The sequence below is a fragment of the Rhineura floridana genome, chromosome 1 (assembly GCF_030035675.1).
Source record: "Rhineura floridana isolate rRhiFlo1 chromosome 1, rRhiFlo1.hap2, whole genome shotgun sequence".
NCBI lineage: Eukaryota > Metazoa > Chordata > Lepidosauria > Squamata > Rhineuridae > Rhineura > Rhineura floridana.
Genome location: NC_084480.1, coordinates 110,675,604 through 110,689,528, shown reverse-complemented (window position 1 = coordinate 110,689,528; position 13,925 = coordinate 110,675,604). Strand labels below are relative to the sequence as shown.

Here is a 13,925-nt window from a genome sequence, read left to right as displayed (position 1 = left end):
CCAATCTGCATTCATCACCACATAAGCCGGATTTGGTGTTCAGTGTGTACTGTCAATTGTTTAAAAAATAACACTTGGCAATGAAGGCTGAAAGCCAAAGCCAAGCATTCACAATGTAGTTGTGGCAGGGGAAGGGAAGGGCAGGTAGACAAATGTCAGTTCATCTGCCTTGCCCGTCTGAAATAGAAATATAGACCTATTTCAGTTTAGGAAGATTGTAACAGATAATACAAAGCTCCCTATCTCCTTGATTCAGAAACTACTTTGCCTGTCTAGCAGCCATCTCTGATTGTCCTTGCCATGCCCTGAAACTACCATGCACATCCAGCACATGATCAGTCAGACACTCATACGAAGAGTCCCTTAGGCAGCATATTGAGAAAATAAAGCACTAACCAAGCATAATCTCTTGTCATTCAGCACCTATCGCCTCAGAACACGTATTGGATAAACCAAATCCAGGACCCAAACCCTTCAAGATTATTCTGCAGAGCTTTCAGCTGCCATTATTCTCAAAGAAAGTAGTACTCTTGCTGGAGAAAGATCCAAGCCAAATATACTGCTGTGACCTTTTCTTTTCATCAAATAAAAGAACTACAGGCAGCAGGAGTATGCCTGTTTTTTCTTTGCTAGTATAATGCAGGGCAGTAGAACAAGAGGATTAAGGCATTTCCCAACACCGCATGGTAAGGCATGCTGTGACTCGAGCACAAGCATTTAGTGTTGTTCCACCAGTGCTCCCAAATTCTCTTCCCCTAGAAGTGAAGCAAGTCCCAGTGATGTCTCAATGTTTGTTGAAAACCTTTATTCTCTCTCTCTCAAGCCTACCTGAATTGCCCTATTTTATTCCTGCAGTTTATAGTTCTTGTTGGTTTTTATGTTTTGATACTGTTTTATGATCAGAATTACATCTTATGTTTTATTTCTGTAAATGGCTTGCTTATTCTTGAACATCAAGCAGCTTATACATTCTGAAATAAATAAAATAAAATCAGCTGTGATGAAAAAGAACCTGCAAGCCTGCCATTTTCCAGGAAGGCTGCCTTCTATCTATCTAACCACTTTTTTGAGAACTCTAGTTCAAGCAAGTTCATGATTTTATGTGCAAGACAACAAGTTGGTCATGAAGAAGTATGATACCTCATTCTTTCTAACTGCCTCAAGGCACGTATGTCAAGGTGATGAACAATTCCACTGTGGAGGAGATCTGACTTAAACTCTGAGGTGAATATAATTCTGATACAGCACAACAGTATTTTATAACGTGTTCTAAAACAAGTATTTTGTCTGAATTGTCCAAGGGCTTAGATCTTTGTGAATTGTGATAAGAAATGACCTGATCTGCACCTAATGTGCCAATCAGAACTCGGTTATCCACTAGTTTTTGCACTTCTTAAACATGTTCCATTGTAGTTCTTGGCTCGAAAGCCATATCAGAATGCAAATCAAATCAGTTTATTTTACGGTCATTGACCCGTCTTGTTATAAGCATAAAATACAAAGGGGAAGTAAAACGACAGTATTATCTTACATATATACATAAAATGAAAATATAGAAATGCTTATCCTAGAAGATCTTAAGGCAGAGTCGTTGTGCTGCATAAGAGTCATCAAATAAACATTTGCGGTGTACGGGGCAAGTTTCACAAAAAACTTAGAATGAAATTTGAGACATGTCTCTTACCAGTTCTGTTAGTGTATCTGTAGCACATACATGCATGTGAACCCATATCTTTCATGTATGTTCATGGAAAATGCTGATTTCAGAAATTAGCAATAATACTATAGGCAGGATTTCATTGGCTATAATGATCTTGCTTACTTTGAGAGATTTAGAAATTGCCAATGACAAGTAGTATTTATGTGCTTGCTCTGGAAAGCCTGTACTCACCACACTGTGGCTGTGGCTATGATCTTTTTGAGTGAAATAATAAAATTATATAGAGGTAAGAATAATGGCATGCCTCAGTGGGAAGATTTCTGATCAAAGGATAACTTGGAGCCCCTGTTATGTACAGTAATGAAGCCCAGAACCTGACGAGATCTGGAGATGAGGAAGAGTTGGGACTCTCGGACCAGGTGGCAGGGGTCATCCATGCAGCAGGAAAGTTCAGCCTCAAAAGCTGAATGGATCACATACAATAGAGATAAGCAGATCTGAAGAAGAGTAACATGGATCAGCCTTCTGGTGTGGTCTCAAAAAGCTTAAGTGATACTAGATTACTATGAGAAGAAGAAGATTGTCAGTTTTCATCGGCATCCGTTTGAATTAAAGTATCCCAAGATGAATTTGGTCTGCAAACATTTGAGTATCTCGGAAGCATGTTGCTCACAGAGTTCTTCAGACTTATTGATTGTATTTTAGGCGGTGATCCCAGTTCATAAGGCTCCAGATAACTAGAACCGGTTCTTCTGGCCCTTAATTTGTTTAACAAATGTTGTAGCTTATTAATTACCTCAGTCTGTTCAGCATCCTCGAAGGAGGGGAAACTATTTATCAGTTCTTCCTCCCCCTCACATGTAAAATCAAAAAACTCTTCCTGAATTGAGTTGCTATTTGCCGACTCAAGGGAATGAGCTGAGGCTTCAATAGAAGAGTTTGAAGAGTGGAAAGTAGTTGCATCAATAGTGAGGAAGTTAGAGCCGATGGAATTTATAGAGTTTGGACTTGCAAATTCAAGTTGCCTCAACGATAAAGGCGATATAGGGGCAGCAGGTTTCTTTGGTTCCTTTGGCAAAGAAGACTTAGGAGGATTTTTAGATAAAGTTTGATTTATATTTGACAATTGCTTTTTACTTACTGTAGAGATTTTATTACACGAGGAGACATTTTCTGACCTCTGAGAAGAATTCTTCTTTTCTATAATCGAGGAGTTGTTTGAAGAGACATTCCTAATAAACAGGGGGAAAGGCTTCGCTATATTTGTAAAGCATCTCTGAACCGAAATTCCATAATTGTCTAGGAAGGCTCTTTTGGCAAACAATCGGGCCGCCATAACCGAAGAATTGAGAGTGAGAATAACTGATGAATTTGGAGATGAATTGTATAAAAACTTCACGTTTGTAATGTCATCTGGCCAGATGATCCTTAGCCCCAATGACAGAAGAAAGTTGCAGATTTTTTGTTTCCAAATATCGGGGCTCACTTTAGTTCTAGACCAAGGAAGGTTCAGTAGTGCCAGTTTATCAGAGTTATATTTTAAATTCCAAGAAACTAATTCTGTATTGGACCGAGAAACATTCCCAGAGCTCCGACTCAAAGTCTTCCGAAGAACACTCTTCTGGGTCTGATTGTTTAAGGTAGTTCCAGATAAATTTCCAGAAGAGCAGGCTGGAGGTGCCTCTTTTTGTAAATCCTGAGCAGCTTCCATGTCTGCAGGAGATGTCACTTTTGCTTTAGGTCCACACTGTTTTGGTAGCAACTGCTGTAGTTGTTCCTCCTTGTCTAGTATTTTAAAGAGCCTCTGAAAATTCATCTTACTCTTTCTTCTAGAAATTCCTTTAATGGTATTTTTGGGTTTCTTTCTTTTGCAAATCGGTTTAAGATTTTTTCCTTTTGGTCCCTTTTGATGTTGTTCCCCTTTATGTGGGGGCCTAAGGTTTTTTACTAACAAACTTAATGAAGATTGCTCTTCCAACAGAAGCATTAATAATGTATTTACCTCAGTAATGTAGTTTTTAATATTCTCAATCTCTTTAGTTGCAATGTCCATTTTGAGTTTCAGGCACTGCTGCCCCGTTAACAGTAGTTTGTGACCTAGGTCCTCCATTGCTGCTGAATCTGCAGCTCTTAAAAAAAATTTTGACAGTGAGTCTGTTTGCGAGATATTTAAAGCAGAACCTTGGCATTCTATAGGAAATTTTAAATTGTTGTCTGAGCTTGATGGAAGACTCTCTATTCTACTTTGGTGAGAGGATAGCAAGCTCTCACTATCTGAAATGGAGTGATTTTTTAATTCACTCGGATTATTGGGATCAATCGAAAGTTGCGATAGATTTGCCTCTGATTCCAGTTGCTGACCACCGTTTGGGACTGTTTGTAGGGATGGGGTATAGAGGAAGACCGGAATTTGTTCATCATCCCAATTGTCAACAGCATCCCCAGCTCTGAAATCCTCGCTTAAATTGGAGCAAGACAAATTTGTTTGCGGTGTGTCAGAATTGTTGGAAACTCTGATGTTATTTTTAAGCTTTGAGAGGTTTTTTATTGGAAAAAATTGTGTAATTTTTGATTGGAGTCCTTCTTTACTAGAACCCCCGGAAAGTTCTTCCATTTTGTTAACTATATCATAGCACTTATTCCTTGTTTGCACCATCTTGTAGAATATTAAGAGGTTTATTGACTATACAGCCCTAGATTGTAGATGTTATGTTTAGGTTAAAATGAGCCACTAATTGTATCCTGGAGTTTGACTTTTTATGTAACAGTCCTTATCTTGAAGTGAGGCACTCTAGTTTCATCCGATTATGTTTTACTTTTGGACAAATGTAGGAGAAAAAGAAAAAAGGAGTCTCAAAAAACTTGGAAGCATCGATGGAGTGGTTACGGTTCCCAAGATTTAGCTGACCAAGGGTTAACAGTCCAGAACACAGCTAATCTTAAAAAGACAGCTCACCGCTCAAAGCTAGTAGCGCTTAACTGTTTCCTTGTAATATGAGGAAAACTGCGCAAAACAATCGAACTTAATATACACAGAGGCTTTTACGTTTGTGAAAAGAATTTGCTTGTAGAAAGCTCAGACGGGGATTTCTCAGCCAGAGAAGATTACAAAACAGATGTGCGTAGGTAGAGCACTCAAAACATGACTCTTCAACAGGCACTCTGCCAGAGTCTAATTTGCTTTTAAATTTATCACAAGTGAGACAGGAGTTGGAATTCATTATAGTTGATAAAGTTCGTGGTGCTAGAAGCCCTTAAAAAGCAAATTTATGAACTTGGAAACGGAGCTCGTAAAACAGTACCTTCCCCCGGCCGCCATCTTTTTCTCTCAAAAGGCACATGTTATATGCATATCAGAATGCATATAACATGTGCCTTTTGAGAGAAAAAACATTTAGGTTTTTTTTAGAAAAATAAGTTTAAAGTACATTTTTAAATGTTAATTTTTGTGTATTTTTTAAATTGGCTGATTAATGTGGATACAGGACAGGACGACTTATGATTGAACACATGAAAATGACATGGTTCAGAAAACAGATTGATTTGTCCATCCCAGCGGTCACACTTGCATCCTACACCAGCTAGAGCCTCCTGTTGAAATTAGATGTCAGAACAGTTCCTGTTGAATTTAGAGCAATTGCTCTTATTTTTATTTATTTATTTATTTATTTTATATCCTTCCCTTCTCCCAGAAGGAGCTCATGCAATGCACATACTGATGTCATCTTGGAGCTAGCCAGGAATATTACATGGCTGTAGGGGGAAAGTCTAGCAGCTTTGATACCTTAGTACTTTTAGACTGTAACCTTGTGGATTAATTCGGCACCAAATGGAATGTTTTGCAACTGAATAGGATGTGATGGGTTATTTATAGGATTTCTTACTTACCCTTCACCATAAGGTCCCAGAATGGGTTACAACAAAGGAGTGCTGCAATTTAAAATCAAATCAATTAACCAATACTTAATACAACACCAAAAACACAGTTTAAAACAGAGAAGATAGGCTCATATCTCATCCAGCAAATTATCTTCTCTTAAAGGTGTATAACTGAATCAAAATGTTTTTTAAGTGGAAAAACATTTATTTATTGGCAGTTTAAATAAAGCTTTATGTAGAATAGCTTTCACTGGCAACAATATAACTCCCATTACCATGTGGCAATCTGCTAAAGTAGTTGACAATATTTATTATGTTAACATTATATTTCAGAGATATCTAGGAAAATGTTCAAGGTCCTGCCAATTATGCTTATTGAAATCCAGCTTCATGTTAATTATAGGTGAGAGGTTTTATTTGGGTATTTTTTCAATAAAATCCTTGAGGATGTGTCCAGAAGCTTCAAGACCGTCCAGGAAGCTTGGGCAATCCCCTAGTTCATAAATTCCAAGGTCAGAAAAAGTCCACCACTAGTGGCCTTTCAGCAAATATGAATGGAGGATTGTAGTTCTTGAGGTGGACACAGTCCCCTGGGACCTTTCCTGCACAAGACCCGTTGCAGCCCAGTGGGAGATATTGCTAGGCACCGAGATGCTCTTCCTCATGTCTCATTCACGTCAATGTGGCAATCACAGGAGATGCTCCAAATAGGCTGTGATTTTTGTCTGTAGTAATGCCCAAAGGACTGCATTTTCTTTTGGGTCCAAGCACATGAAGGAAGGAACCAAATTCACTCTGCAAAAGAAGCCATCTGTAAGCAGGCCTTTGGAGCGCAGTACTTTTTGTTTTGCTGTTATTGAACATGTTTAGAATTATCCATGTTTCTAGAATGCCCCTGGTGCACTTCGCATTGCTAAAACTGGCCTAACACTAAAAGGCTGAATTAATATTTTGCACATTCAGTAATGATGAAGGGAGTAGATAGACAACTGCCCAGCACAAAAGAGGTTGCTTACAATATTCCACCACCCTATCAATATCCTGCAGTGTGTTAAATTAGTAGTTCCTGAATATGAATGAAATTTGTCTTATGGTAGTGTCATGTTTGATCCCGCATGTGAGAAAATTTACTCAAAGAAATAAAACCCTGTCAACAAATCATGGCCTATTTGCAAAGAAACCCCTTTAAAAGGCCCTCTTCCTAGACTTGGCATGATAGACAATGACATTCCAATGGGTTATTCCAAGTATGGAGTAGTTGCTAAGGTTGGGATCAATCATTGTTTTCCCCCGTGTTTAGCAGCGTATTCCAGTACAGCTGAAAAGCAAATATTTTTTAGATGTAGCAGAGGAGCTGGGTCAGGATTTGGGAATACTTGAACTTGAAAATAGCACTACCTGTCTATGTTTGTTTCTGCACCCCTATAATGCATACTCACTCACCCCTTTCACATCTTCACTTGCATATAGATTTTTGGTGGTTGTGTTTTTGTGTGATTGTACACAGCCCTGAGATCTGTTGATATTACAGGGTGATAGATAATTCCAAATAAACAAGCAAAAAAATAAGCAACAAGTGGAGGAGGGGGTTTGGATTACACTGCTATTCTCTACATATTCAGCTGAAGATCTGAAATGGCCCCGAAACGTTTACAGATGCATGTGAGTTGTTACCATCCTCCATGCTATCTCGAGTCCTGATCGTGCAGAGTTCACCATCATGTGGAAGACACTGGCCACATCCACACCCGCCATTTATTCTACTTAGTCACGGCTGCCCCCCCAAAAATCCTGGGAAGTGTGGTTTGTGAAGAGTGCTGATAGTGCTAGGAGACCATTATTCCTCTCAGGGCTTATCCAAACGGAGCGGGATAATCCACGGTTTCCATATTTAGTTTGTCATCTGATAGTCCTCACTTTGCCTTTTAGTTCGCTCTTTCCCAATTAAAAAAAATGCTTTTTTGCACATGCACATGCAGCAGTAAGACCCCTACATTCTTTTTGCTTTTCCAAGCTCCACCTCTAAAACCTCCCCCTATCAACCAATTGGTAAGCAAAAAAATTACGTATGCTCCTCTCCCCCTTTGCAACGAAGCACAATATGGCTGTAAAGGAGTTCTCACCTGGGAAGGAAAGGCTGCTGGTCCTTTCACGCCTGCCTTCCCACAGAGAATGAAATTGACAAAGCTCTCCTGAGCAGGCTTGAAACCGACCAGAAGCCCTTTTCTTGTTTGCATTTGCAATATTACACTTAAACGAATGTATGCTTTTCTGATTTGAAGCAAAACCCCCAGCAAGTAGAATGAAATTGACAAGGCTTTCAGAGGCAGGCTCAAACCGACCATCTCCCCTTTCTCACTTGCTGTGCATTGCAGATCTCACCCAGAGAGGCCGCCCAGTTTGCAGGCTGGCAAAAAATAAAATGCATCTGCACAGTAGTTGCAGACCCCCCCCAACACCCCACCATTGCGATGATTGGTTCAATTTTCCCGGGCTTATTCTTGCACATGCGCAAAAGTGCAGATACGTGATTGGCTGGAATGAGGAGAAGGGGCAAGGGGAAACGCCCAAGAACCGCCCATCAGCTGTAAAGTCCGCGGTATTGCATCCTAACTCCTGAAGGCACAGCAGATGATTCCCGATTTTAAACAGCAAATCGCATTTTTGCCGGTATTGCAAGGAGCGGATTTAACCCGCGAAAATGCATAACAGCGTGAGACGTCATTTGGACGACCGAAAAATAATGAACACACATAATGGGAGTGTCACACATTTTGCAGTCGTCTGGATGAGCCCTCCGAGCGCCAAATCCCAGAATTCTCTGGGAAGACGGATTAACTGTTAAACCACTCTGGCCACTGGAACTCTGTCAGGAGAATAGAAGTCTCCTAATAACACTCAGCACCCTTCACAAACTACACTTCTCAGGATTCTTTGGGATAAGCCATGCCTGTTTAAAGTGGAATAAATGTCTGGTGTGGATGTGGCCAGTATGTGCATGCAGTTGTATGCATGTAGGAGCCCCTTTCACATCTTCTGCTGAATGCACAGAAGTGTGGGGCAGGGCCAGCAGGCATGATCCCATAAACTCTGTGTGTTCAGTATATGCACAAATTCACAAGTATGAAAAGGTCTAATGGGTAACTCACATTAATCTTTTGGATTGGATTAGACAGGAATTGTATACTCAGGGCTATTCAGCTTCCATATATTCAGGCATCTTCAGCCCACAGAGGCACAGCATAGCCATCATGGCTAGCAGCTGTTAAATGAACAGGGTTCTGTGTAGTGTAAACTATGTCCTACCCTTTTCCCACCACATCCCTTTGGGGGGTTTACACCAAGAGGTGAAAGTATCCTTTGCCTGTTCGGTTGCCTGCTGGCAGCCGTAGAAATTTATGCCAGCAGGACAGGATGTTTACCAGTATAGACCCAGCACAGACATGTGGGGCCAGGATACATTACATGCCAATTACCCCCAGCCCAGTAATTTACTCCACACATTTCTCTATATTTATAGAGATTTTTCTTAGGCTTCTGTATCACATTTTTTTTAAAAAGGAACTTAGTTCAGCCTTTTTAAACAATGAACTTTTTTTGTTTAATTCCAAGTTATGATGTGGGAATAATGTTTATTTCCTAGAATACCCAAACAATAAATTTTCTTTTAAGTTCCAAAACAAAATATTTGACTTTGGGATCATGGTCATGTACCCTTCCTGCCTGCCTGCCTACCTGCCTTCTATACCACTTCTATACCACTCTTTCATAAAATATCAGGGTGGTGTACAACAATAGATGTACAATGAAAGTCCAATTAATTTACAGCACAATCCTAACCATGTCTACTCAAAAGAAAGTCTGCTTGAATTCAGTGGGGTTTACTCTGGGTATGTGGAATTAGCATTTCAGCTTTACTCCCAGAAAAGCAAAGTTTTCAAAACAGGCTATAAATTAGACAAATGAACTGCCCTTATAATTAGAAACGCATAACACATTATAATGACATTTAGTTATCCTGCACGCAAGAGAGAGACTTTTGCTATTGCTGAAAGCTATACACTTACTCAGTTTAGGAGATTTTCAGACAAGCAGGAAAATACAACCGTTTTCTGGCCATGCAATGGGTTCTAGCTATCGCCTGGAGATGAACAAATCCCTTGTCGATAACAACCCTGACTTCACTTATTGGCTATAAACCTGAAAGGGCGGGGTTAGAGCAGCCAGCTAAGAGCTCATTTATAACAAAAGTTGGAGGGGGTGGCTGACTTTTTGGTATGTATCTCTTGAACCAGACCACCTTAAAAAAAATGAAAACTAAGGCCAGAGAGTGGGGTGACTCACCTTGGGACCTGGAGAGGACCACAAAAATCTGGAGTCTCCAGGTAAAAACCAGAAAACTGGCAAACCTAGTCCCAATTCCATTGGATGCTGCATCTATAATAGCAAAATAATGAGGGGGGGCATTAATTCACAGAGATCCAACATCAAATACAATGGAAGGCATGAAGTCCCAACAGCAGCTCCTTTTTATTTGGCTATGCTTCCATCTAGGACTCTGCAACCACTCTGGCTGAAACCCAGATCCTGAACTGATTCAGGTTGACCCAGAATTTGGCTGGAGTGGATTGAGGCACCCCTTATCACTCTGGGTCAAATCAGGTCCGCCTAGAGCAATCCAGGGCTGTCAGAAGGGGGCAGTTGGACAGTAAGGGGGGAGAAAAGGAGACTATTTCAGATGGTGCCCAACGTAGGGCAGTAAGGCAACAAAATAATGCCCTGAAGAGGAAATTTGATAATTTTCAGCCCTAATTACATCCCAATTCCAAAAAAAAGGGATCCCAGGGAATGCAGTAATTATCAAACTATTGCCTTAATATCCCATGCAAGTAAAGTAATGCTCAAGATTCTACAACAAAGGCTCTTACCATATATGAAGCGAGAAATGCCAGACGTCCAAGCTGGATTTAGAAAGGGAAGAGGCACCAGAAATCATATCACAAACATATGTTGGATAATGGAACAGACCAAGGAATTTCAGAAGAAAATCACCCTGTGCTTTATAGATTACAGCAAAGCCTTTGATTGTGTAGATCATGAAAATGGAATGCTTTAAAAGAAATGGGGGTGCCAGAGCATCTGCTTGTCCTGATACACAACCTATACTCTGGACAAGAGGCTACTGTAAGGACAGAATATGGAGGAACCAATTGGTTCCCCATTGGAAAGGGTGTGAGACAGGGGTGTATTTTATCACCCTACTTGTTTAATCTATACGCTGATCATATGATATGAAAAGCAGGATTGGACCAAGATGAAGGAGGTGTGAATGTAATTTAAGATATGCAGACGATACCACACTCTTAGCAGAAACCAGTAATGATTTCAAATGAATGCTGATGAAAGCTAAAGAGGAAAGCAAAAAGGCAGGACTACAGCTGAATGTCAAGAAGACTAAAGTAATGACAACAGAAGATTTAGATAACTTTAAAGTTGACAACGAGGACATTGAATTTGTCAAGGATTATCCATACCTTGGCACAGTCATTCACCAAACTGGAGACAATATTCAAGAAATCAGAAGAAGGTTAGGACAGGGGAAGGCAGCTATGAGAGAACTAGAAAAGCCCTCAAATGCAAAGATGTATCACTGAACATTAATGTCAGCATCATTCAGACCATGGTATTCCTGATCTCTATCTATGGATGTGAAAGTTGGACAGTGAAAAAAATGGATAAGAGAAAAATCAACTCCTTTGAAATGTGGTGTTGGAGGAGAGCTTTGCGCATACCATGGACTGCGAAAAAGACAAATAGTTGGGTGTTAGAACACATTAGACAGAACTATCACTAGAAGCTAAAATGATGAACCTGAGGTTATCCTACTTTGGACACAGCATGAGAAGACATGATTAACTAGAAAAGACCATAATGCTGGGAAAAACAGAAGGGAGTAGAAAAAGAGGAAGACCAAACGAGATGGATTGATTCCATAAAGGAAGCCACAGACCTGAACTTACAAGATCTGAACAGGGTGGTTCAGGACAGATGCTGTTGGAGGTCACTGATTGATAGGGTCGCCATAAGTCGTAATTGACTTGAAGGCACATAACAACAACAAAACATTGCAAAGTCCCCAGTTCAGTTTGGGGCCTGGATCTGGGTCAGGTGGGCACTAGATTGTCCCAGGTCTTATTGGAGTCACTGAAATATTGGATCGGGCTCTGAATCAGATGAGGGGGGCTGCGTGTAGCCCTACTTCCAACACACACCCAACCTATTTCTGTTAATGCACATCTCATCATCCTTATCACCCATGTTTTCTTCCTCTTGTGAAAAAAAAAATTTTTTTTAGAAGACTAATACTTAGATTTCCAAATAAATACATACATGCTGGGCTGAGGGGAGCTGAATATGGTGGATTCCCAGCTGAGCCAGCAGGGTCCCGGCTCAGCTGGGCCCTGCCAGGCTTCACTGGGGAAGGCCAGCCTGGTGGAAGCCGATGGAAGGCCCGAAGAAGGAGGGGCTGAGGAGGATGGACTTATGCAACATCTAATTCCTGTTCAGAGTGCTCTTGTGGGTCCCAATCTGGGCCAAAGTTATGCCAGGAAAAAGGTCAATCTAAGCAAATGATTACAATGCAAGTCTGTGGAGTGTACATATAACTTCCCACTCCACTATCAATGAACCTCTTTGCTAATAATGAATGACCTCCCAATCTAAATATATAAGAATTAGTAGCAACAAGGTATGGGGAACAAATCTACTAAACTCAAACTGTGCATCAGATTATCCTTCAGTTTGCGTATTTGTTGTCTTTGAAGATCAATCTTGTTTTCTACAATTGCTTTTCCTGATACAAATTAAAAAAAAATAAAAATAAAAAATTTATATCAATTACATATTTGATCTAAACAGCAGAAAGGTGTATTCTGTGTCAATGAAGTCATGATGGTAGCCATTAACATTTATGGTTTGATCTTCACCTATCTCCCCCTTTTATCTGCTTTTTAAAAATCTCACACAGGCACAGCACAGCAGTCATTTATATAGTCGCAGTGCGTCCATCAGATATATCTGCTCAAAAGATGGTTCAAGTATTAGCACAAGTTCTCTTACCTCTGTCTCTTTAAGTAATATATTCATAGCATCATTCAGGTGGGCATTTTCATATATACCTCAGAGACCATAATGATCACAGTTATTTTAAAAAAAATCTTTTGTGTGTGTATCACTTTAATAAAAATGTGACTATATGGTAATTATTTTGTATTTTTCATATATTATATTTTTTTATTTCAGCACATTTTACAGCAAAATCATTACATTGAACAAACTTGTATTTTAAGAAACAAAAATGGAACTAAAAAAAGCCGCCTCTCTCTCTATATATATATTTAAAATGTATGTATTTTAAATATATAGATTTAAAAATAAATGTTATGAAAACGTGTTATTGAGACTGATCTGTTAATTCTGTTTTCATGTTATTTCTGCTTATGACATTATTTTTGTAATAAAAAGTGCATATTTAAATAATTAATTTTGTTTTCATCTATGCTTATTATTAAATTAATTCACATGCTTTAGCAGAGTGCATGTTTTCATTATTTTTGCCCAGCAACAGTCAAGTTAGTGAGCTGTAGAAAGACTTCTTGCAATTGTGCGTGTGTGTTGGCTTTTGGATGGTCTCAGTATGGGTTGTGAACTCAGCCTCAGGGTCATGTTTTTTATGTTGCTGTGTCTCTGGTTGTGTGGCAGGGGGGAAGAGGGATGGATTCTTATAGAATCATTTCTCTCAGAATCACATCTCTGGGTGAACTTCACAGACCCACTCACTCATGATGACAGAGGACAAAGTACGGCTCAGGAGGATAGGAGGATAAGTGACTCCACGTGTGTGTGTGTGTGTGATGTGCCTTCAAGTCAATTACGACTTATGGCGACCCTATTAATTGGCGACCTCCAATAGCATCTGTTGTAAACCGCCAGATCTTGTAAGTTCAGGTCTGTGGCATCCTTTATAGATTCAATCAATCTCTTGTTTGTTCTTCCTCTTTCTACTCCCTTCTGTTTTTCCCAGCATTATTGTTTTTTCTAGTGAATCATGTCTTCTCATTATATGTCCAAAGTATGATGACTTCAGTTTCATCATTTTAGCTTCTAGTAATAGTTCTGGTTTAATTTGTTCTAACACCCAATTATTTGTCTTTTTCACAGTCCATGGTATCTGAAAAACTCTCCTCCAACACCACATTTCAAATGAGTTGATTCTTCTCTTATCCACTTTTTTCACTGTCCAACTTTCACATCCATACACAGAGATAGGGAATATCATGGTCTGAATGATCCTGGTGTTCAGTGATACATCTTTGCATTTGATGAT

The 13,925-nt window shown here is 39.7% G+C and overlaps 2 protein-coding genes across 2 annotated transcripts in view; both read right to left on the bottom strand.

Annotated features, from left to right (window-relative positions):
• Nucleotides 1-13,925, bottom strand: part of LOC133385888 (uncharacterized) — a 66,172-nt gene that overhangs the window by 40,341 nt on the left and 11,906 nt on the right. The gene's annotated exons all lie outside the window — the stretch shown is intronic.
• Nucleotides 1,966-3,770, bottom strand: LOC133376739 (uncharacterized). Its single transcript, XM_061609458.1, has 2 exons — nucleotides 2,457-3,770; nucleotides 1,966-2,157 (listed from the first exon to the last, which is right to left on the bottom strand). The coding sequence occupies exons 1-2, from the start codon at nucleotides 3,768-3,770 to the stop codon at nucleotides 1,966-1,968; spliced, it is 1,506 nt and encodes a 501-aa protein (XP_061465442.1).

Coding starts and splice junctions, on each gene's coding strand:
- LOC133376739 (XM_061609458.1), bottom strand. CDS start 3,770: ATGGAGGACCTAGGTCACAAACTACTGTTAACGGGGCAGCAGTGCCTG. Junction 2,158..2,456: donor AGGATGCTGAACAGACTGAG/GTAATTAATAAG, acceptor ACTCTTCTTCAG/ATCTGCTTATCTCTATTGTA.